The sequence below is a fragment of the Leucopleurus acutus genome (genome assembly GCF_964270905.1).
Source record: "Leucopleurus acutus genome assembly, chromosome: 12".
NCBI lineage: Eukaryota > Metazoa > Chordata > Mammalia > Artiodactyla > Delphinidae > Leucopleurus > Leucopleurus acutus.
The window spans coordinates 52,003,492-52,027,106 of record NC_139154.1 but is presented as its reverse complement, the minus strand read 5'-3'; the positions used below and the strand labels follow the sequence as shown (position 1 = coordinate 52,027,106).

General features: G+C 52.9%; 1 protein-coding gene across 1 annotated transcript in view; it reads right to left on the bottom strand.

The window, feature by feature from the left end:
* Nucleotides 1-6,016: 6,016 nt before the first annotated feature.
* Nucleotides 6,017-23,615, bottom strand: part of EHD3 (EH domain containing 3) — a 30,553-nt gene continuing 12,954 nt past the window's right edge. Inside the window, exons 3-6 of the mRNA XM_082852292.1 lie at nucleotides 21,229-21,326; nucleotides 12,482-12,894; nucleotides 11,722-11,886; nucleotides 6,017-6,995 (exon numbers count right to left, since the gene is read on the bottom strand). Of these exons, the coding sequence (XP_082708418.1) occupies nucleotides 6,468-6,995; nucleotides 11,722-11,886; nucleotides 12,482-12,894; nucleotides 21,229-21,326 (1,204 nt within the window). The 3' untranslated portion in view covers nucleotides 6,017-6,467. The remainder of the gene's footprint in view (nucleotides 6,996-11,721; nucleotides 11,887-12,481; nucleotides 12,895-21,228; nucleotides 21,327-23,615) is intronic.

Genomic DNA, 23,615 nt, shown 5'->3' with positions numbered 1-23,615 from the left:
GATGCAGGGCTGTGCATTTACCCAGGTGGCCGGGGCCCTGGCAGTCTAGGGCCTGCAGGTACCCGCAGGTAGTCTCCAGCCGCCGGGCACAGTTCAAGAATTCAGGCACGGCAAGCCTGCGCTTCCCAGATCCTCCACACCTTTTCTGTTCTTCTTTCTCTCTGTGCCTTTTTGGGGCGTGGCTGCTTTCCTTCCCTCCCTCCCGTACGTAGGATTCTTGCCTCTTCCCTGAATCGTGCCTCTTCCAGCACATGCCAACAAAACTCAACGTGTGCAGCATTTATGTTACTGTGAGCTTTCCCACCTACTGTCTCTTTGTATTTTCACAGTACCTCCCCAAAATTGAAATGATCCCTACTTAGGGGAAAAATTAACGGAGGCACAGAGAGGCCGCATGGCTTATCCTGATGCTGGAGCTCAGGTAGCCTGAGCCCCAGTCCTTGCGCTTCCCATGTCTTCTCTGGGTAATGAGGTGTGTACATGCTGACCAGCCCTCAGGCCATGGTTGTCGCTATTACGCTTTAGTGACGTTTCCTGGGAAGGGGTTGGGGGAAACTCTCCCCATGAAATTCTAAGGGAGGAGATAGAACTGCTATTTTTTTTACCATTTCCTTATTTTATAGTCTCAAGTATTCGAAGTACACACGTTCGTACCCCCTGGATTCTTAGAAAGGGATTATTACTTTGAAAATTCCCCAGTCATCACTCTCTCTGGAGAGTGATCCCCTCCCTTCCTCACTTATCCTGCAAGAACCACTTCAGGGTATCCTCCCAGCACACACATACACACACACCCACACACACCCCTCCAGGAAGCCTGCCCTGTTGCAGCCTGGGTCCCGTCTGCACGTCTCAGCAGTGCTCAGGCCCTCTGGTTAGGTGGCATACGATCATTTGCTGTGCTGTCACTAGTGCAGGCCACTGCTTCATCTGACCTCACAAGCAAGGCCTCTAGCTTCTTGAACATGAAAAGGAAGCTGTGAAGTCAGGAAGCTTCTGTGTTAGCTGCTGGGTCCACCTCTGGCATGATCTGCTTCAGTAAACTCTCCCACGAGTACATCTGGTTGGCGGACCTAAACCACATCCTGAGCCTGGCTGCAAGGGAGTCTGGGGATTGTAGTTCTTCTCTCTCTCGAACCCGTGCACTCTCTGTTTAGCTCTAGGCAGACAAATGCCCATTCAATCCCCAGAATCTATATTATCACAGAAAGAAGACAGGGCCTATCAGCATTTGCCTCCATTAGTGCAAAGTTCTCCGGCTTAAAAAGCGATATGGAAGGGCTGGGGCTGGGTCATTGCAGCATATGGCTCAGACACTAAAAGACTTTGTGTAAATCACCTAAGCCTTGAGCTTCAGGTGAACTTGGTTCTGGAGAAAGCAGAAACTCAACCTCCTAGAAGACTTTCCTTTACACTTACTCAATGGACTAAACTTTTGGAAGAACTTAGCAGGTATTTTGACTGTGATAGTCTTGGTGATGCTGGGTGATAAATAGCCCATGACTGTCAGCGGCTTAAAATGAAAATCACTAGAGTTCACATCTTGCTCATGCCACCTGTCCAGTGCAGACTGGTAAGGGATTTCAGAGTGGCCCAGGAACTTGGGCTCACTAAGGCTCCCACGTGCATTCCTGGCCAGGCAAGAGAAGCAGAATGTGGCAAACCGCATGCTTGTTTCCGCCAGGAGGGGACGTGTCGCCGACCACCATATCTCGCGAGCCAAAGCAAGTCACACAGCTCACCTTTTTTTTTTTTTTTTAACATTTTTACTGGAGTCTAATTGCTTTACAATGGTGTGTTACTTTCTGCTTTATAACAAAGTGAATCAGCTATACATATACATATATCCCCATATCTCCTCACCCTTGCGTCTTCCTCCCACCCTCCCTATCCCACCCCTCTAGGTGGTCACAGAGCACCAAGCTTATCTCCCTGTGCTATGCGGCTGCTTCCCACCAGCTATCTATTTTACATTTGATAGTGTATATATGTCCATGCCACTCTCTCACTTCGTCCTAGCTTACCCTTCCCCCTCCCTGGGTCCTCAAGTTTATTCCTGTCCTGCCCCTAGGTTCTTCAGAACCTTTTTTTTTTTTTTTTAGATTCCATATATATGTGTTAGCCTACGGTATTTGTTTTCCTCTTTCTGACTTACTTCACTCTGTATGACAGACTCTAGGTCCATCCACCTCATTACAAATAACTCAATTTTGTTTCTTTTTATGGCTGAGGAATAGTCCATTGTATATATGGGCCACATCTTCTTTATCCATTCATCTGTTGATGGACACTTAGGTTGATTCCATGTCCTGGCTACTGTAAATAGAGCTGCAGTAAACATTGTGGTACATGATTCTTTTTGAATTATGGTTTTCTCAGGGGATATGCCCAGTAGTGGGATTGCTGGGTCGTATGGTAATTTTATTTTTAGTTTTTTAAGGAACCTCCATACTGTTCTCCATAGTGGCTGTATCAATTTACATTCCCACCACCAGTGCAAGAGTGTTCCCTTTTCTCCACACCCTCTCCAGCATTTATTGTTTCTAGATTTTTTCATGATGGCCATTCTGGCTGGTGTGAGGTGATACCTCATTGTAGTTTTGATTTGCATTTCTCTAACGATTAGTGACGTTGAGCATTCTTTCATGTGTTTGTTGGCAGTCTGTATATGTTCTTTGGAGAAATGTCTATTTAGGTCTTCTGCCCATTTCTGGATTGGGTTGTTCGTTTTTTTGTTATTGAGCTGCATGAGCTGCTTGTAAATTTTGGAGATTAATCCTTTGTCAGTTGCTTCATTTGCAAATATTTTCTCCCATTCTAAGGGTTGTCTTTCCGTCTTATTTACGTTTTCCTTAACTTTAAAGGGGTAGAAAGTTCGGTCCTCCCTGTGCCAGAAGGACCTGAGAACCACACTGTGGGGAACAGCATTAATGACCTCCGGGGGAGGTCGAGCGGAGAGCCATGTCCCTTACAACCTCCATTTCCCTCATGGCTCCAGCTGGGATAACTTACCATCCCTGTTACCATTTTTCTTTTTCTCCAAGCACTGAAAATTTCAACTTGAAAGATACTGATAAAATTTTTACTTGAAATGGCCTGTGAAAAAACCAGCACAGTCCCCAGGGACAAAATTCTCATCATGCTTTTCCTCAAATACATCAGCGGTTCCGAGTCAGTCATGATTTTGTGGGCTGGGAATGCGGTGTGTTTACTTTTGTATAAAAATCCTGTCTTCCTTGGATTAGAGAAGAGAGATGGGCACAAGAGGCAGACTCCAGAATGTTTCGGGTTCAGCTCAAGTGCCCCACCCTTGCCCCAGGCTTTCTCGGACCACCTTCTCTCCAGTTGGAGGCCATTTCTGACTCTCGTGAGCCTCCACTTTTCCGGCACTCCCCCATCCCAGGACCTGTCATGGTCCCTCATTGTATTATCGATGTTTGTGTAAATGTCTCACTTCCCCAGTTAGGCTGTGAGCTCTTCGAGAGCTGGAATCTGATTGGCTCCGTCTAGGACTTGCCCCCAGCGCAAGCGGCATTTATCAAGTATTTTTGAATGGCTCAATGGACGTACGAATCTCATCTTAGGGCCTTTTCTGCAGGAGATTCTCAGTGTCTTCTGAATGAAACGATGACTGGATGGATACATGGATGGATGGACAAATTAAAGAATAAAAGATTGAATATGTATAGAGGCTAGTTAACGTCTCATAGGGGAAATAAGCCTATTCCCCCCACATGGCTGTGCTAATTCTGACCAGCCAACACATAAATGTAGATTCTTGGAACAGAAGGGACAAATGGGAGTGGGGTGACTCAGGGAAACCTCTTCCCACCCTGAAAACGGAGGCCAGGCCCTGCCGTGGCAGCAGTGTCCCCGGTACGTGACTGGGCTTTGGTCATGGCTTAGTCCTCAGGTGCCAGGGGCAGGCTTTCTGGACACAGGGGCAGAGGGCGTGGCTCTTCCTGTCTGAGCATTTCTGTGGCCCAGGCTGAGTTTGGGGGAAGGAGCGAGAGGCCAGCGGAGCCTCTAGGGGTTCTTGCCGGTGAGACTGCTGTGACGTGGCTCTGCTGTCCACATTACATGTTTTCGAGGCTGAGGCAGGGGATCTCTGCAGGCCCCCAGAGCCCACAAGAGGTCAGTAGGTCGAGGCAGCAGGGGCAGAGGGACAGCCCCAGAGGAAGTGTCCCTCATCTGTCCCCTCACCCGTGGGGAGGGGCCTCAAGCACCATCTCCTCTTTCTCAGCAGATGGCAACACGAACTCCCATATGCCGCCCAGATCTCTCCGGGGTGGAGTCCTGAGGAAGGGAGGGGAGACAGGCAGGAAGGTGGCACATGTGTCCACGAGGCGTTGGGGTGAGGGGACAGACACCCCCTTTTATCTAAAATAATGACAGAAACCTCCCCTCCCTCTGCTGTCTCCTTCCCATTTCTCCTTCGGCTCAAGTAAAGGCGAAGAGGTGAGAAATGGTCCCTTTGCTGGGCTTGGCCCTTGAGTTAGAGGAGGTCAGACCTCTCTGCCTTGGTTTTCCTTTGGTGTTCATTTCATGAGAAAGAGAAATGTACGGATGCAGAAGGAACCCCAGGAGTTGGGGACCATCTTCCGTCCAGAGTGTCAGTGTGGTTCCACCAGGGCAACGGGCCTGGAGAGGCACCAGGCCAATGGGACGCTACTCGTGGATGCTGGCTATGGGCGGCCCCGATCCTCTGCCCGAGATGCCCGAGTAAGAGTCCAGCTCCTCTCCTCAGCCTCCCACGGAATGATGCTCTGCGGCCAAGCGTGTACCAAAGGATAAATGTGCTATATTAACATGAACACTGAGGACAAATGCACTGCAGTAGTAAGCACATCGTAGATACACAGAATATTCTCTATATAGTCTCAACATAGATACAAAATAAGTTATACTTGTTTCTGTTTTCCATCACAGTAGGAGCATGGCATACAAATGACTGAGTCAGTGGCCGCAAAGCAAGCCAGGGGAGAGACCATGAGGAAGCCTGTAGGGCACCGAGAACGGTGGGGATTTGCCGAGGACACTGCAGACTCCCGGGGGTCCTGCAGGGAACACGACCTTAGACCTCCCAAACTGGCCTTCAGAGAATCAGCAGGAGGTCCCACTGGATAAGAGTTGGTGGCTGCATTTGAGGTGGGATGATTCAGGCTACTGGGTGGGAGGCAGAGCAGAGACAGAGGCAAACAGCACCCAACAGGCCAGCCCACTCTCCCGCTGGTGCTGTCGGGCTTCTGCGATTTTAGGAACACGGGGAGCGTCGCCGGAAGGCACGGTTTGCTTCTGTGCTGTGACAGATGGCCAGACTGATGGCCCACCAGATGCTGGCTGGCCCTTCTCCCTCGCCAGCCCGCTCCGGGAGGCCACGAGGGGGCTGTGTGCTCAGCTTATCTGCCGCGGTTTGTCATCAGCCGGAAACGCTGGGATCCCGCACATCATCCCAGCAGAGGGCAGCGTCTGTGGCCCTTGCCCTATCACATGTGAGTTCTGTGACCCTGGGAGGGTCACCTGAACTCGAGTCTCAGGCTTGTCTCTGCAAATTGGAGGGACTAACACATACTTCCTCGGAGCGTGGTGAGGACCACGTGGGATAATGTATAGAAAGTGCCTAACACAGCTCCTGGCACTCAGAAGAGGCTGGATAAATGTGAGGCGAGTACAAGCATCGATACATAGAGGCCAGGTGGGAAAAAATATGAATGTCACAGAATCTGTGGAATAAAAACCACCTTGACTGGCTACGAGAGCAGAGGATGACAGAACAGTTTGCTTTCTTTCCCGCCAGGTTTTTCCCTTCTCTCTCTGGTTCTGGGATTCTTTGAAGTGAAGCGCAAGCAGGTTTCAAAGCCAGGTCTGCCAAGGCAGTCAGAGCCTAAGCCTGGGAGAGAACAGGGCTCGGGGCCACGTGTCTTCAAGTCTGGGGCTTGGTTTGCTGAGGACGCTTCCCTCCTCCCCTCCCCTCCCTGCCGCAGCTCCCCTCCCCTCCCATCTCCTGGCCCCAGAGCAGACTTCATATGAGGAAGCCAAAGAGGGGGGAGAAAGCACAGAAAAAAAGTGGATTGTCTATTAAGTGAAAAGCCTTTTCCATATGCTCTGAGTCCGGGGAATCTGGAGGTAGGTGGGCCATCTGTGGGTGAGTGAACTGCCCCCTCTGTGGGAGAAGGCGGGTCTCTGGGCAGTGGAATAGGGGAGGGAAGGAGGGATGGAGACCTAGGCTTGATACCCGGGACCCTGGGAGCGCTCCGGTGCCTCAGCCAATGCCGAGAACTTGGAGATGTGTCCACACGAAGATCCACCTGGAGACCTAGGGATCACTGTCCCCTTATCCGCAGTGCTGTTCCCAACGTGTGTGTGTGTGTGTGTGTGTGTGTGTGTGTGTGTGTGTGTGTGTGTGTGTGTGATCGCCTCTCCCATCTCCTCTAACACCTGCCTGCTCTGGACCTCCCCGCCCCCCATCACTCGGTGGCTTTCCTCTTGGACGGGGGTATGAGGTGGGCGGGCAGCTCGTTGGGCAGCTCATGGCCCTCCAGCTTCACCTTGATGAGGTGGTTGGCCAGTGCGAACTCCTCGTCATCCAACATGCCATCCTTGTCGATGTCGGCCAGCTTCCAGATCTTACCCAGCACGCTGTTGGGCAGCTTGGAGCGCACCATCTCCTTCTTGGCATTGGCGCCCGTGATCTTGCCATCCACCGGGGACAGGGTGTAGAAGATCTCATCGTACATGGGTTTATCCCTGGCCACCACCCACTCAGCATCATCGATGCCCTCCCCAGCCCCCTCCCCATAGCCGTGCCCGAAGGGGCCATGCAGAGTGCCCTCAAATGCTCCGCCCTTCACTATCTGGGCGGGCCGCTGTGTCTCCTCCTGGCGCACCAGCACCATGAGCTGGGCAATGTCATGGGCCAGCATGTCGTCCACCACCTCCAGCAGCTTGCTTTTCAGTGGCTGGAATTTGCTGAAGTCCTGGGCCTGCAGCTGGTCCTGCAGAAAGAGAGAGAAGAAAGAAGGTGAGGACAGAAGACAATGGAAGGAGATCCACAAAAGATATGAGAGGAGGAGAAAAAAGGCACGTTGGCTCTTGCTGGATTTTTCAAGAGAGAAAATCGTTGCAGGGGTTGGAGAAGGAAGGGAAATTTAACCATTACTGGTCTGATTCATTTGGATTTCCTCCAGCGTTCTAGAAAGCAAATACAGTCAGCTCTCTGTATCCGAGGGTTCTGAATCTGTGGATACAAGAGGGCCAGCTGTGCCTCACCATTTTATATAAGGAACTTGAGCATCGATGGATTTCGGTATCTGTGGAGGGTCCTGGAACCAATCCCCTGTGGTTACCGAGGGATGACTGTAATTAAATTTCTCTTTAAGTTAGTTTTGGCTATTGAACAGTGAGTGGTTCTTGAATGCTGTACCCCTCTGAGACTGAGTCATGCGGGTGTCTACTTCAATAAGGGTTATACTCAAGAACGCTGGAAGTGCTTTCACTACGTTAATTATCTCATTCACTCCCCCGTGACCTTCTGCAAGTGGGAAATCACATGCTATCACTATTTAGGGAAGGAAAAATGGAGGCCTAGGCAACTAAAAACAAATCATAAGAGAAGCCACAGGTCATTCCTAAGCCAGTAGCTCTTAATCAGGATGCTCCCGGGATTATCTGGAGAGAGTTTTCTTTCTTTTTTTTTTTTAACATCTTTATTGGGGTCTAATTGCTTTACAATTGTGTGTTAGTTTCTGCTTTATAACAAAGTGAATCAGTTATACATATACATATGTTCCCATATCTCTTCCCTCTTGCGTCTCCCTCCCTCCCACCCTCCCTATCCCACCCCTCCAGGCGGTCACCAAGCACGGAGCTTATATCCCTGTGCTATGCGGCTGCTTCCCACTAGCTATTTACCTTACGTTGGGTAGTGTATATCTGTCCATGCCTCTCTCTCGCTTTGTCACAGCTCACCCTTCCCTCTCCCCATATCCTCAAGTCCGTTCTCCAGTAGGTCTGTGTCTTTATTCCTGTCTTACCCCTAGGTTCTTCATGACATTTTTTTTCTTAAATTCCATATATATGTGTTAGCCTACGGTATTTGTCTTTCTCTTTCTGACTTACTTCACTCTGTATGACAGACTCTAGGTCTATCCACCTCATTACAAATAGCTCAATTTTGTTTCTTTTTATGGCTGAGTAATATTCCATTGTATATATGTGCTACATCTTCTTTATCCATTCATCTGATGATGGGCACTTAGGTTGTTTCCATCTCCGGGCTATTGTAAATAGAGCTGCAATGAACATTTTGGTACATGACTCCTTTTTTTTTTCTTTTTTGTCTTTGTGGTACTTGGGCCTCTCACCGCTGTGGCCTCTCTCATTGCGGAGCGCAGGCTCAGCGGCCACGGCTCACGGGCCCAGCCGCTCCGCGGCATGTGGGATCCTCCTGGACCGGGGCACAAACCCGTGTCCCCTGCATCGGCAGGCAGACTCTCAACCACTGCGCCACCAGGGAAGCCCCCAACATGACTCTTTTTGAATTATGGTTTTCTCTGGGTATATGCCCTGTAGTGGGATTGCTGGGTCATATGGTAGTTCTATTTGTAGTTTTTTAAGGAACCTCCATACTGTTCTCCATAGTGGCTGTACCAATTCACATTCCCACCAGCAGTGCAAGAGTGTTCCCTTTTCTCCACACCCTCTCCAGCATTTATTGTTTCTAGATTTTTTGACGATGGCCATTCTGACTGGTGTGAGATGATAGTTCATTGTAGTTTTGATTTGCATTTCTCTAATGATTAGTGATGTTGAGCATTCTTTCATGTGTTTGTTGGCAGTCTGTATATCTTCTTTGGAGAAGTGTCTATTTGGGTCTTCTGCCCATTTTTGGATTGGGTTGTTTGTTTTTTTGTTATTGAGCTGTATGAGCTGCTTGTAAATTTTGGAAATTAATCCTTTGTCAGTTGCTTCATTTGCAAATATTTTCTCCCATTCTGAGGGTTGTCTTTTGGTCTTGTTTTGGTTTCCTTTGCTGTGCAAAAGTTTTGAACTTTCATTAGATCCCATTTGTTTATTTTTGTTTTTATTTCCATTTCTCTAGGAGGTGGGTCAAAAAGGATCTTGCTGTGATTTATGTCATAGAGTGTTCTGCCTATGTTTTCCTCTAAGAATTTGCTAGTTTCTGGCCTTACATTTAGGTCTTTAATCCATTTTGAGCTTATTTTTGTGTATGGTGTTAAGAAGCGATCTAATCTCATACTTCTACATGTACCTGTCCAGTTTTCCCAGCACCACTTATTGAAGAGGCTGTCCTTTCTCCACTGTACATTCCTGCCTCCTTTATCAAAGATAAGGTGACTATTGGCTTCTCCCTGAGGGTTCTGACTCAGTAGGCACAGGCAACAGCTCCCCTCCTTGACTTCCCATGACCCCCACAGCACACAGTAAAAGAAATATGTTCCGCTTTGCATGTCTTTGCCACTTTGAAAGGTCTTGAGTTTCAAGCATCCAGCTTCTCCTTTGCCTCTATAACGATAAGACAAGAGTTTCCCGCTCCCACCCTGGCTCTGGCCACAGCAATCTCAGGACACTGGGATGAGGGCAATGCACAGGGGACAGTCTCAGGACAAGCACGCTGAGTTCACTGCAGAAAAATTCAGAAAACACCCACGGCTACATTTCAAGACCAAGTGTGAGCCTGGGCATTCTCACCTCCCTTCTAGGGCAGGGCTGGACCAGGGAGGCTGGGGGGGCTGGGGGGGGGACGGTGGAGCTGACAAGCCTTTTCTCCTGCCCTCAGCACGACCTCCTAAGGTCCCTGTCTCTCCCAGCCTGTCCACATCTAAGCGTGTTTGGTGGGCTCCCAACTAGGGGGTCCCAGTATCTTCCAGAGGATGTGAGGGTTGCTCCCATCAGCCCACACATATGCCCCCACCGGACAGCCATTTACATACTGATCCAGCATCCCTAACAGTAACTGACGTCAGACAGGCAAACAAGTGAGAAGGTGAAACCATTTATGTTGCAAAAGAATTCCTCACATTAAAAAGTCATATGGTCCCTTTCAAATGTCATCTTCCTCAAATGTTTCCTTACAGATCATTAAATTCTTAATACAAAGAGAAACTGAAAGTTGAAACAATTCTGAAATTAGTGACTGGCTCCCAGTAGGTGGTTATAGGAATGAATGGATACATGAACAAATGCATGCTTTGGATGTCTATTCTTTCTTTCTTTTTATTTTACTAGATAGGAAATTAAAAATGCGTATTTGGGACTATACTGATATTCTGAAACCCTAAAAGCAACAAGAGCAAAAACAATATTACTACTACATCTGCTGCTAGTTTTTCCTAATTCCCTAATTCTTAAAAACTTTTCATTTTTATATTTTATTTTTTAATACATTTATTTATTTTATTGTTTATTTTTGGCTGCTTTGGGTCTTCCTTGCTTCGTGCAGGCTTTCTCTATTTGCAGGGAGTGCGGGCTACTCTTTGTAGCGGTGTGCGGGCTTCTCATTGTGGTGGCTTCTCTTGTTGCGGAGCATGGGCTCTAGGCGCGTGGGCTTCAGTAGTTGTGGCTCACGGCCTCTAGAGAGCAGGCTCAGTAGTTGTGGTGCACTGGCTTAGTTGCTCCGCGGCATGTGGGATCTTCCCAGGCCGGGGCTTGAACCCGTGTCCCCTGCATTGGCAGGCGGATTCTTAACCACTGCGCTACCAGGGAAGCCCTTCATTTTAAAATAATTACATGAGAAGTTGCAAAAATTGTGCAGAGAGCTAGGTTCCTTGCGCTCATCAGGCAGCTTCCTCTACTGGTGACATCTCACCTAACTTGCTACTGCATTTTAAGAGCATAGTTGGTGCCAGGCCATGCTAAGTGCCTTGCAAATATTATCTGATATACGCCCACAATATTATCTGATATACGCCCACAGTATCCATATAAGGTGGTATTTTTGTAGCCTCAGTATGTAGATGAAAAGAGAGAGGGTCAAAGAGGATCCAGTTAGTATGGTGTGATAGTTTTTTCCTTAGACCTTGGACACTCCTGGGGTTTCTACTTGCAGGCTGTGTAAACATTACTAAAACCATAGGCAGGTTAATTACCTTTGTAAACCTCAGTTTGCGCATCTGTAAAAGGAGGATGAAATGCCTACCTCAGAGGACTGTTTCATCCTAAAAGGAGGATGAAATAACTCCCTCAGACAACTTTTCACACATAAGAAACTATGTGTGACTGCCCCTGGCCCAAGAGAGGGGCCCATGGTGTGCTCCAAAGATGGTGAGCTCTGGGCAGACTTCTGCTTCTCTGTGGCTTATGTCCCAAATTGCTCCCAGGGGAGCTCAGTGGTAAACTTAAGCAATAAAGGGTCAGGAGAATGGCAGGTGACTTGTCCTGTTTCTCATGATGTGGTGGGGATTCCAAACCTGTGGTGGCCAGGACTGGGGAAGGTCATGAACTTGAGGTATCAGACCCCCGAACATCCTCTAACACTGCTGCCCACTGGGAGCGCTGGGGCTCCATGTTTCTCCCTGGGCCCAGATACGGCCCCTGTTGGGCCAGTGCCAGCCCAGCAGGAAGGGCAGACCCAGGGCCATCTGCCGGCCTGCCTACTGATTCTGGGTTGAGTTTCCACGCAGGGAATCCAAGGGTGGCCTCCTCCAAGCTCAGGCTGCTTAGCCGGCTTGCTCCTTTCCTGGGGCCCCAGACCCTGGTTACCTGCATCCTCTTCAGGTTGGGAAAGTCCCCAGGTGAGATCTGGTGCTCCCGCTCGATCTGGCCATAAATCTCGGCCAGGTTGTTCACCAGCTCCTTCTTCTTGTTGTCCTTTCCGAACATCGAGGGCATCTCCTTCTTCAGAGAGCTGATGATGTAGGCATGAACCTGAATAACGGGCGGAGAGAAACGTTCAGATGGAGACCTCAGTTCTTTCCTTCCCTCTAGGGCGGCTCTCACCCCATCTCTCCCCCCCCCCCCCCCGCCTCCTCCTCCTACTTCCGAAATTATTTCTGTCTCCATCGTCTTTCTCTCCCGCTGCTTGCAACGCACGTTGTTTTGCTGAATCCCCGGGAAGGGTGAGATTGTGGGGAGAGTAAGGTCAAGGCATAACAGGGATGGAAATTCTGGTGCTGACGTTGATGAGGAAGACAGTAACAACAGCTGACGTGTACAAAGCACTTCTGAGGATGCCAGGCCCTGTGATGAGGGCTTTTCTGTTCTTTATTCTTCTAACCCTTTCATTTTACTTATGTGGAAACAGGCACAGCACAACTAAGGGCCTTGCTGGGGTCGGGATGCACAGTAAACTGTGGAGTTGAGTCCAATCTGGCCATCTGACGCCAGGGCTTGTGATCATTGACACCACATTCTCCTGCTCTGCCCCCCTTCCCCCCGCAGCTCTTGCAGCTAACCCCCCCCACCCCAAACCATTGGCCCTGCCCATGCTGCCCATCCCCCCCACCCCCCCAGGTAGCCTCACCTTGGCCAGCCTGGCCCTCTTGATGAGGTCGTTCAGCTTGCGCAGGGCAGCGTTTCGCGGCAGACTCTGGATGTCTCTGAATAGGTCCTGCTCCTCGGCCTCAAAGAGCTTCCGGTTGTCTGGGATGAGAAGGGGGCGGGACCAGAAGGAGCCGATGTAGACCCGGATCACCTCCGGGGTGTTCACGATCTTCCCCAGGGACCACATGAGGGCCCCGTACACCCGCATCAGCTGCTGCGTCTCAATCTGGTCCGCCTTGTTCAGCACCACCCGCATCTTGTCCTCGTGGTTCTTGAGGGCCTTGATGACTTCTGAGAACTCATCAGAGATGTCCAGCTTGTGGGCGTCGAAGAGCAGGATGATGCGATCGACCCGCTCGGCGAACCACTCGAGGACTGCCGCAAAGTCGTACCCTGCGACACAGCAGAGTCAGGGGGCGGGGCCTTTGGGGCGGAGGGTAGGGTTTTTGGGGGAGGCAGCCGGTGCAGTAGAAATAACATGGACTTGGGAGGCAGATCTGGATTCAAATCCGGCTCCTCCACATTTTCACAATTTGGCCTTCAGCCAGTTACCAAATGCCTCTGAGTCAGTGTTTTTCCATCTATAAATGGGCATACTAATAGTATCTAGTTCATAGAATTTTAAGGACTAAAGATGCTCAGAGCCCAGCACCTAGCAGCTGCTCAGTAGATGCTAGTTATTATTATTAACATCCTTATCCCCATAAAACACAGCCACCATCCAGCTCCCCTATCCTTGCTTACTGTATTTAGGAGCCAGGGGCCCTGCTGGAAAAGAAACTCTGGACATATATTTTGAATAAAGACCCAGAAATTCTTAACAAGGTCCCATGGTTCAGACCATGCCCATCACTGGCCTGGAAGAAATCTGAGGCTCTGACACACAACTTCCATGCCTGCTCATAAGCTCGCTTCATTCCTTATTCATCAGCTGCAGCCCCCAAATCCCCAACTCTTAAAACCACAAGGGGTTTCTTCCCTAGCATGGGACAGACCTCTGGCTGCCACACATTGGTCATCTGGCACTGAGCTGCTTCAGGTCAGGCTGGTTCCAGGACCCCCGCAGCACCTGCTCTGCTCAACTCCAAGTAGCAGTGGATCTGGGAGGGCCTGGAGGGGGAGGTCATGCCAACAGTCCGCACCTTCAGCCTCGTATTCACTGACCCTTAACAGCTGGAAGCAGCTTCACGTCTCTGTGCCTCAGTCTCCTCTTCCATGAAACAGAGGACAATACATGGGGAAGTGAGGCTCAGAGAGGGAAAGTGACTTGCTCCAGGGCGCACAGCCCAGACACAGCAGCACTGGGATGAGGGTGGAGGTGTTAGGCCTTCTGCTGCTCCCCAGTGCCACACCTCTGGCAGGAAGGTAGGAGCCCTTCCTTAGGCTCTGGTGGGATCGACGACCCCGGGTCCCAACATCACAGGCTTTCAGGGGCATAGACCCTGGGGCCGCAAAGCTCATTGCCCCCACTGAGTGGGAGACCCAGCCAACGGGAAGAAGCCAGCAGTTCCTGCCCTACCTCACAGAGGAAGATCAGAGACTGGGGCAGGTCATCAGGCAGCTGCTTTGCAACTGAGTCAGATGCAAGCAGCTCTGCCCGCCTGGAACGGCGGTCCTCAACTTGAGCGCGCAGCGGACTCCCCCAGAGGCCTGTTACAACCCAGATGGCTGGGCCTACCCCAGAGCTTCCGGTTCAGTTCACACCATGACCTCATTTCCCCTTCGCACCACCCTCTGAGGCAGGCACAGTCCCACTTTCCAGAGGAGAAACCTGAGGTTCAGCGATGAGGGGAGAGCCAAATTGCCGGCATGTTGGGGGGCCAGGGTTGGACCCTGCCACAGGGCCCTGGGGGCCCTGCACAGGCCGTGCTGGCAGCGGCCCTGCACCTGTGCCCCTACCCGCCCCGCCTCCTGCTCCCCTCCCGTCTCCTCCCTTCCCAGGGCTGGCTCCAGGCTATTTTTAGTCTCCCTCAGCACAGCCAGGTGGAGGGCAGCTCTCACCTTCTGAAGGCAGTCCGTCAGAGCCGTGGGCAGGAGGGCAGGCAGAGGGCTCAGAAAATCAGGGCAAACTCACTCCCTGGCCCCATCCACCCCGACCGGGAAAACAGGTCACGGCCTGGCTGCCTTGGCGCCTGGAACCTGCAGGCGTGCCCTCAGTTGTAGCTGGGGAGGGCAGGGGGCTCAGAGGCCTCTGGCCTTCTGCTGAGACCTATTTCCAAATCTAGCCTGACAAGGTTTTGGCCGTGGTGGTGCAGACCATGGGGAGGGCAGCTGCGATGCGCCCTCCCTCCCTCCCGTACAGCAGATTTCAGCCCTCACTGCTCAGCGCACCGGCTCACTGGTCACAGGCAGCTGGTGGCAGCAGCTCACAGCCGGCTGTGCAGCCACAGCAGCTAGCCCTGGGCACTTACTGACAGGGCTCAAAGCAAGTGGGTGAGGTGCGCCCAGGACCGAGCAGAGGGAGGGCCAGGACCAGAACACAGGTCTTCCTGTCCTAAGCCCAGCACTCCAGCCAGCCCTCCACGGGCTGGGGGAAGCGAAGGGGCCAGAGAAGCTGCAAAGAAGAGGCTTCTGGCCCCTGAGCGCTCACCAACCCCAGATGGCAGCAGCCATGCAAGAGGAGCCTCAGCTGCAAAAGCTTGGACGGGGGTGGGGCAGATCCCAGCAAGCTGACCAGCCCCCGCTTGGGGTGGGGCGGGAGAGTGACAGCAGCAGGTCAGTGCTGCCGGAATAGGCCGGCCCATGTCCGTTCCTGTCCTCACGGCTGGCTCAGGTGCCCCTCAGGCAGGCCCTTGCCTCTCTGCTCACCCAGGAATTTATCCTCCCCCCACTGCACAGGGAGCTGGGCGGGGCAGGGGCTGCTCATCCTTCCCAGCTTCCTCTGTGCCCAGCACGGTGCCCCCCACACAGTAGGTGCTCTATCAGCATTTGCTGAACAGACCTGAAATGTCAGCCCTGTTCTGCCTTTTGCATCCCAGGGACAGTGAACAGGTCATCTCTGGGCCTCAGTTTTCTGGTCTCTGAATTGGAACCCACCAGACCCTGCCAGAGGGCGGCTGTGAGGATCCAATCAAAGAGGATGCAGGTGAGACTGCTTGCCTGTGACCCTGGCTGTTCCTATGGCTCTGCCCCTTTATAAAGAGCTCCTTCCAGGCACCAGTTTCCATGACTTGGGTGTGCTCTGAAGGGGTCACCCGAGGAGCACTGGCCCGGGCAAGCCCACCTCTAGTTTCTGCTCAGCTATTAATTTGCTGTGTGTCCTTGGGCAAGTAGCCTCCCTTCTCTGGTCCTTGGTCTCTTTGCCTGTTATTCCACAGAGCTGGACTGGAAGATCTCTGAGTTTCCTTTCTCAGTTCACAATTCCCTGCTTCTAAGACTGAAGGTATGAGGGTGGGGAGTACAGCAGGATGGATGGAGATTAGAAACAAGGAAGCTCTTGCAGGACAAGGGGAAGGAAGGCTGGGGACTGCTGTCTTTAATGCCCTGGGCTGCCTATGTGAAGCCAGCTCCTTCCTGAGAACAGGCAGATGGCTTCTGCGAACCTTTCTAGGATTTCAGAAGCACAGAGGCCTCCTATTCACCCTCCCACTTTTGCAAATTTTGTACGCTCTGGAAAGGCTGGCTATCCAATTACCAACTGGGTAATGCTGGAAGCTTTCTCCCCAGGTGTGGCTGTGAGGAAATGAGAATCAAGCAATGACTCTGTGGGCTTCCTCTGAAGCTCAGCCTCCCTGATCCTGGCTATTCAGAGCCTAGCAGGCTCCAGGCTGGGTATTTAATTATTTCTGTAGACTGGGCTTATGGGTATCCAAGAATGGGAGCATCTGAAAGGCACAGACAGGACCTATTAAGGAAAAGGGAACGGGTTGGCTCTCCCATTTATTCTCTGTGTGGCCTTAGGCAAGTCTGAACCTCAGTTTTTTCAGCTGAAAATGGGAATAAAAACGACTGACTGATGAGGGGTCAACAGTAGAACCATGGCAACAAGATAGCAGAGGGAGGGCCCAGACTCAGTCTGGAGTCTCTGCCCTGACGTCTAGGGTGATAGGCCCCCTTTCCCTCGCTGGTCCTGGGAACGGCTCTGAGCCCCAGAATAGGAGCTCTTGAGCACCTGCAGCAGCCCAAGGGCTCATAAGGTATGGACTAGTGGGTGGTGGGAGATTCAGGCTCCAGGAGACAGATGGCGAAGCTGGCTGTCCTGGAATTGTGGGTAGCAAGTCTGCCGCCTCTGGAAGATCTGGTGTGCAGGCATGTGGAGCAGAGACTGGGCAGCCTGCAGGGAGCTAGGGCTCTCCCCACTGACCCCAGGCTCAGTGGAATGGAAGGAAAGCACTTCTAAGTAATGCCAGGCAAGAGGATATCAATGAGACAATAAGTGCGGCAACTCCTTAGTCATTAACCAGCTTCCTTCACAGCCTGAAAGGCAGTGCAGGGGCTTCCCTGGTGGCGCAGTGGTTAAGAAGCCACCTGCCAAAGCAGGGGACATGGCTTCAAGCCCTGGTCTGGGAAGATCCCACATGTCGCAGAGCAACTAAGCCCATGCGCCACAACTACTGAGCCTGTGCTCTGAGCCCGCAAGCCACAACTACTGAGCCCGCATGCCACAACTACTGCAGCCCATGCACCTAGAGCCTGTGCTCTGCAACAAGAGAACCCAGCGCACTGCAACAAAGAGTAGCCCCCGCTCGCTGCAACCAGAGAAAGCCCGCAGGCAGCAACAAAGATCCAACACAGCCAAAAAAAAAAAAACAAAGAAAGGCAATGCAAGGGTGCTGACAAGGCAGCACATTGCTTTGTATTTTCAGCCACACGATCTCATTTGGTCCTCACGGTGCTCCATGTGCCAGGAGGTACACAGGCACACACAGGGAAGGGAGAGGGAACAGAGAGGTTAAGGGGCTCACCCAAGCTCACACAGCCCAGTGGTGGCAAACTCGGGCCTAAGACCCAGATCCTTACTTCCATCTGCATTCCCTTCTCGGCTCAGAGCCCCGCAAGGCTGTAGCTCAGGGGCCTGAGCCCTCCAACCAGGCACTTACTTGTGGTGGGTACTTAAAAGGTCCCATCCTGCCCCCCAAAGCTTTCAAGATATAAAGACATTTCAGCAAAAGAGAAATTAGAAGGCATCAATTTGCAAAATGTGGGAAAAGTTCAGATGACAAAGGCCACACTACTTGCCTCCCAGAAGTCACCTTGAAAAGTAGCCCAACAGACTCATCCCAGGTCTCCCAGATGGCCACAAGTTGCCAGCGCACCCTTTTAAAGGGAGTCGGGACGCTGCTGCTCTGTCCCCGCGTGTGATGCCCCCAGAGCCGTGTATGTACAGCATGCGGTCTGGGGCCCCAGAGGCCCCTAAGTGAGGATGCCAGGGATGGGAGGCTGTGAGGACCAGCCCAGACCCTCCGGGGTCCCCCAGGGGAAAGTTGTACATGAGAGTTGCCCTCATTCCTCTTCTTTGAGTTCTTCCTGGGCAGGCAGGCCATGAGAACGTGCTGAAAAGCCACCGGACGGGGAAGCAGGAGACCAGAATTCCCATCCCAGTTTTGTGACCTGGGCAAGTGTTTTCCTGCTCTGGCCCTCCTGAGTTCACCTGCACAGGAGGGGGTCCGCTGGGAGTGATGTGTGCAACGCGTCATGGGGTTGCTTTTCTAGGGTGGGGCCTGTGGGGATTTCTAGCTGAGAAACAGACAGGAAATGTGGTTGCCAAGTGTGAGGACACTCAGGCTTCCGGAGCCCTCCCACCTCTGCCGCATCCTTGCTTCTTCCCAGTAATGAGTCCTGGGCTGCATCCTGTCACTTCCAGGAACTGCCTCCCTGCCCCTCTCCCACCCACTCCAACGCATCTACATCCAGAGACAAGCGTGGGCCTGGGACTTCCCGGGCTCAGGTTCCTGGACGTCCCTTGCTTCTGCTCTGCCCCCAAGACACACACAGCCCCCCAGGTCCGGGCAGAGGGGCCACACTTTGTCCAGCTGTGGCCTGGGGCCTGACTGCTCCTTCCCGTGAAGCCTGAGGCCCGGGGAGCCCCCTGGGAACAGCTGGCTTTCCAGAATGTGGCACATCAGGCCTCGGCCCAGAGGTGGCTCTGTGTGGATTTGACAACGACGCCCTGGCATCAGGCTCAGTGAGTGGAACGTGGGCTGGATTTCAGGCTTAATACACCCCTCGGTCGGGTGCCCTCCTGCAGGGTTGTGCATGGACTGTGCACGGGGCCCCGCCCGGCCCTGGGCTGGAGGAAAGCCAGAAGCACCAAATCTGTGCTGCGGCCAAACCCAGAGTGAGAACCCTGGGCGAGAGGCCACGCGAAGTGCGTTTGGTTCCGTGCACGCACTTGTGTGCACGTGTGGGGAGCGGGGTGTGGAGGGAGGTGTGATGTGTGTAGATGGGGGTGCATATGTGTATAGGTATAAACTGAACTGCTGAGTTCTACGGCTGATTGTGAGAGATGAGGAGGGGGTCTTCATACTGGAAACTTTTCTCATTTGGGGTTCCCTGATATCTGAGGGTGTCTGATCCCTGCCCCCCACCCAACTTTCCTGGTCTCTGTGGAGTGCTGGGGTCAGCACTGCCCCAGGCAGACGATGCAGGACCGGCGGCCCAGCTCTCAGCTCTTGTTTTTATCACAGGCTACTTTTGCCAGCAACTGCATTATAGTCTAGAATCAGGAGGGCAGAGAACAAACTGGTCTGCCTAGATACACACAGGGCTATCACTTCTCCCAGAGGTGGGGTGAGACCTGGTGGTAGTCGGTATGGGGTGGGAGGCAATAGGAAGGGTGGGCAAGAAGAACAAGCCCCCAGTTTGCAGTAGAGCAGCCACTGAGGTCCAAAGATAAAGTCAGGAGAAAAGGCAGAGGGATAGGAAAAGAATGGAATGGAACAGAAGCTGAGGAAGGCAGGACTCCCTAGGAGCAGGGCTGCCACATACAGCTGCATAGGCTGTGCACTGCACAACTGCAAGGAAGGCCATTCACGTAGATTACCCTGGGGTCGTTTAACAGGGTGACCCTGGATGGCAGATAAAGAGGAAAGAAGGGAGCTCACTGTGATCCAGACCCAGAGCTGATGTCTGTGTTTCCATTACCATCTGTGGATCTCACGAGGTCACGCGATGGGTATCATTACCCCTTGTTATGCACGGGGACATTAAGGCTCAGGGGAAAAATGTGACCTGGAGACCCACAGGTTCTAAAACCCAATGCTCTAAACTCCCAGTCCAGTGCCCTTGGAATCCCCGAAGGCTGGAGTCCTCTCTGGACCCACCTGTCAGGCTGCACTAGCCTTGTGTAGCCACCCACCCCCGGGGCAGTTCAGGTGGAGAATTTGGGCTGCTCTCCAAGCCTTCCTCGAGGAGATATAGGCTGTCTGTGTGAAACAGTAAATGCCCTTTAGGCCTGAACTCAGGATGCACTTGGAGGAAGACTTACAGCATGAGGGTAGAGACTGGTCAGGAGAGAGGGAGTATCTAGGGAAACAAATAGAAACAAGACAGAGAGCCACCCACGCTGCACCCTCCCCCCTGACCACGGGGCCCTGAACAGGGTGCCAGCGTGCTTACAAAGGGCAGATGGGCCAGAAGGAGATGCTCCTCCCCACAGGGCCGTGGGTTCTACGCCCCCCTCGCCCTTGCACCCCCCCATGCACCTCACCCCAGGCACGTGCAGGAGGAAGTAGACAGGCACCTGAGGTCAGTTCAGGGCAGAGTCCTGGCTGCTACGGAGCGCTCTTGCCAGTCCAAAGCCTTCCCTTCCCGGAAGCTACCCTCTGAGTGCCGATCTGGCTCCTGCCCAGCTCCCAGCTCCAGGACTGGGGTGGCTGTGGCTTCATCAGCTTTTCTTCCCAGCAATACGGCATGCGGCACAGAAAGGGTTGGGGGCTATCTGGGGCACACAGCATGGTGTGGCAGGAGAGGCTGGGGGAGGGGAGCTGGGAGCTGTAGTTTCAAGATTTTTACAGTATCCATCTAGTATTTTAGAGCTAGGAAAAAACCAGTGATGATGATGATCTATAGCACCTCATGTTTACTGGGGACTTGCTGTGTGCCAGGTAGGAGGCTTTTTACCTGTATTATTTCTTTCAATCCTCAAACAACCCTAGAAGATAGAGGTATGTCCCCTACTCTACAGATGAGCCAGCTGGAGGAAAGCAAGCCGCCAGGTCACCCTGCCAGGAAGCGTCAGAGGCAGGCTCAGGACGCTGGTGGTCTGGCTCCTGAGTTCCATCTCCCGACCCGCATGCCGGCAGCCTCCCTCAGCGAACAACTCCCCACATCTGTCTGGAATGAGCAGTTTTCAAGGGCTTTCACGTACCCAGCTCCCGACTCTCACGCCCCAGAGCACACTGCCATCCTCACGCTGTTGGCTGGAGTCCTCTGCAGGCACTTGTCTCCCCTGCAGAGCTGCAAGCTCCTGGGGCAGGGACAGCAGGAACTTCAGAAGCGAGCCAGGGTCTGGCCCATGAAGAAACCCAGTGAGGTGCATAATGCAGACACTGATGTCTCCACTTCACAGATGAGAAGACCGAGGCTAGCTGTCTCCTGAGCTGCAGTGGACCCAAACCCATCTGCTTACCCTTGCCTAGGATGACCCCACACAGCACACGAGGCAGCAGCGGCTCATCAAGAGACAGCAAGGCCCCGGGAGCCTCTCTCCTGGTATGGAAGCCAGAGAACGTACCAGAAAGGACACAGCACAGAGCCAGAGCCAACCCTACCAGCTGCCTCGCTTACCTCGGCTGATCCTCTGCTTCTCCCCGGAGAGGATGCCCGGCGTGTCGATGACGCTGATGCTCTCCAGCACGGGGTTGGGCAGCTGAGCGCACACGAACCTGCGGGGGTGGGAGGAGAGCCGTGGTGAGCCACCGTCCTGTCCTTGCCTCTCAGGCACCCTCGCTTCAGCCCCACGCCAACCTCTCCTGCCCTGGGCAGAGGTTCTGAAGCCCGGCCGCCTTCCAGTGCAGACTCCCAGTCCCAAGCTAGACTCAGCCCCAGTAGTGGGCCCAGGATCTGTACTTCGAGGAAGCTCCCGGGGTGGTCCTAAGGCAGCTGTGGGCCTACGTTTGTGAGCCCCTGCTGTCGGGGACACCAGGATGTGCAGCCCTCGATCCCTGCCCCCAGGAGCACAGTCTGGTGGAAGAGCAGAGGCATGCATAAGGACAACCACGATATGGGTGCGATGGGAGCAGCGCCCCCAAGGGAGGTCAAGAGAAGGGCTCGGGAGATCCAAGGTGGAAGGAAGCCTTCCTGGAGGAGGCGGCACTGCAGCTGGCCTCGAAGAGTGGGGCACACCACCCAGGAACGTTTATCTGGGCTTCTAAAAGGTTGTGCAAATACCAAACATTGCTAGTAGGATAACAGCCAAGCCTTATTCGAGGAAATATTCCCAGTATCACATCCCAAAGTCTCCAAATACAAATTGGTAAACCTAAGCTAGATCCTTCTGACTTCAAGCCGTCTCTCTTAAATGCCACTTTTGGTGGAAGCCAGCAAGGTGTCTGACCATCACAGGTACAGTTCACGGTCCCACAGTCTCCAAGAACAGACAGGGAAGGGAGCCTGTGCTACCCAGTGAGGTGGCGGCAGAGATGCAGGTTAGCGGATGAGGCTAGGGATGCGCGGGAAGGAGGGTCCGGGAAGCTTCTCAGAGGACGCAGAACCTGAACTGAGACCTCAAAAGATGGCCAGCATTTGCCAGGTGGACAGGGGTGTGGGCAGGAAGCCAGTGTACATGCGTGTGTGTGTGTAGCTATGTGAAGATACAGACATGCACAGAGGGGAGATTGGAATTATGCTGCCACAAGCAAAATGGCTGGAGTAACCAGAAGCTGGAGGAAGCACGGAAAGGTCCTCCCCTACAGGCTTTGGAGGGAGCAGGGCCCTGCCAGCACCTTGATTTTGAACTTCTGGCATCCAAACTATGAGTCAGTAGTTTTGGGGGTTTTTTTGGTGGTACGCGGGCCTCTCACTGTTGTGGCCTCTCTCGTTGTGGAGCACAGGCTCCGGATGCACAGGCCCAGCGGCCATGGCTCACGGGCCCAGCCGCTCCGCGGCATGTGGGTTCTTCCCAGACCGGGGCACGAACACGTGTCCGCTGCATCGGCAGGCGGACTCTCAACCACTGCGCCACCAGGGAAGCCCGAGTCAGTAGTTATAAAGCCACTCAGTTCGCGGTCATTTATCCTGGCAGCCCTAGGAAACTAATAGAAGCAGGTGTAAATGCAGCCCAGAAATGAGGGGCGGGGAGGGAAAAAGAGGGGGTGCGGGAGTGTGTGTGTGTGTGTGTGTGCGCGTGCAGGCACCATTCCAGGAGAGCGCTCATCACTGGGCTGGAGCCCCTAGAGATGTGGCCAAGACAGGGAGGCAGGGCCTGGATCACAAGGGCCTTGAAGGCCACATTAAGAGACGTGGACTTTATACTGAGGGCGGGAAAAATCCACTGGAACATTTTAAGCACAAGAGTGACACAATCTGATGTGATGGTTGTCAGCATGTCCAGTTCAGTTCAACAAATATTTACGAAGCATGTGCTGTGTTTCTGGCACTGCGCTACATAGCGGGGGCAGGAAAGTCCATGGTACAGCCCTCGCCCTACCGAAGCCCATGGTTTTCATTGTGCCTGGGGCCCAGCCACATTCTGGTCCTTAGGTTCTAAGGCACACCCCAGGATTCCTCAATACATTCCACGTTTTGCTGAAGCCACCTTGAGCGGGGCTGCTGTCACTTGGTGACCAGAAGGTCGTGTACATGGGGCTGGTGTTTGGGGCCAGGGCTGCAGTTGAGGTATCACCCAGGCTGGGTGCATGGAGTGAGAAGGGCAGGGGGCTGAGGATGACGCCAGGTCAGAGGAGCCAGAGACCAAGGGGACCAGGGTCTGCTAGGGAGGCAGGAGGAGGGCCAAGGAGCTGAGAGGGGCTGGTGGTTGAGAGAAACCAATACCCAAGAGAGACGGGGTAAGGTGAGGACGGAAAGTGCTCACCGCTTGTCACTGAGAGGTCGCAGATGACCTTCACACGGGCAGCTGTGACGGGGTGAAGCCATGTTCCACAGGTTGGGGGACAGGAAGAAGTGAGGAGGTGAAGCCCTGAAACTTGGCTGCGACAGCAAAGCAAGGGGGTAAG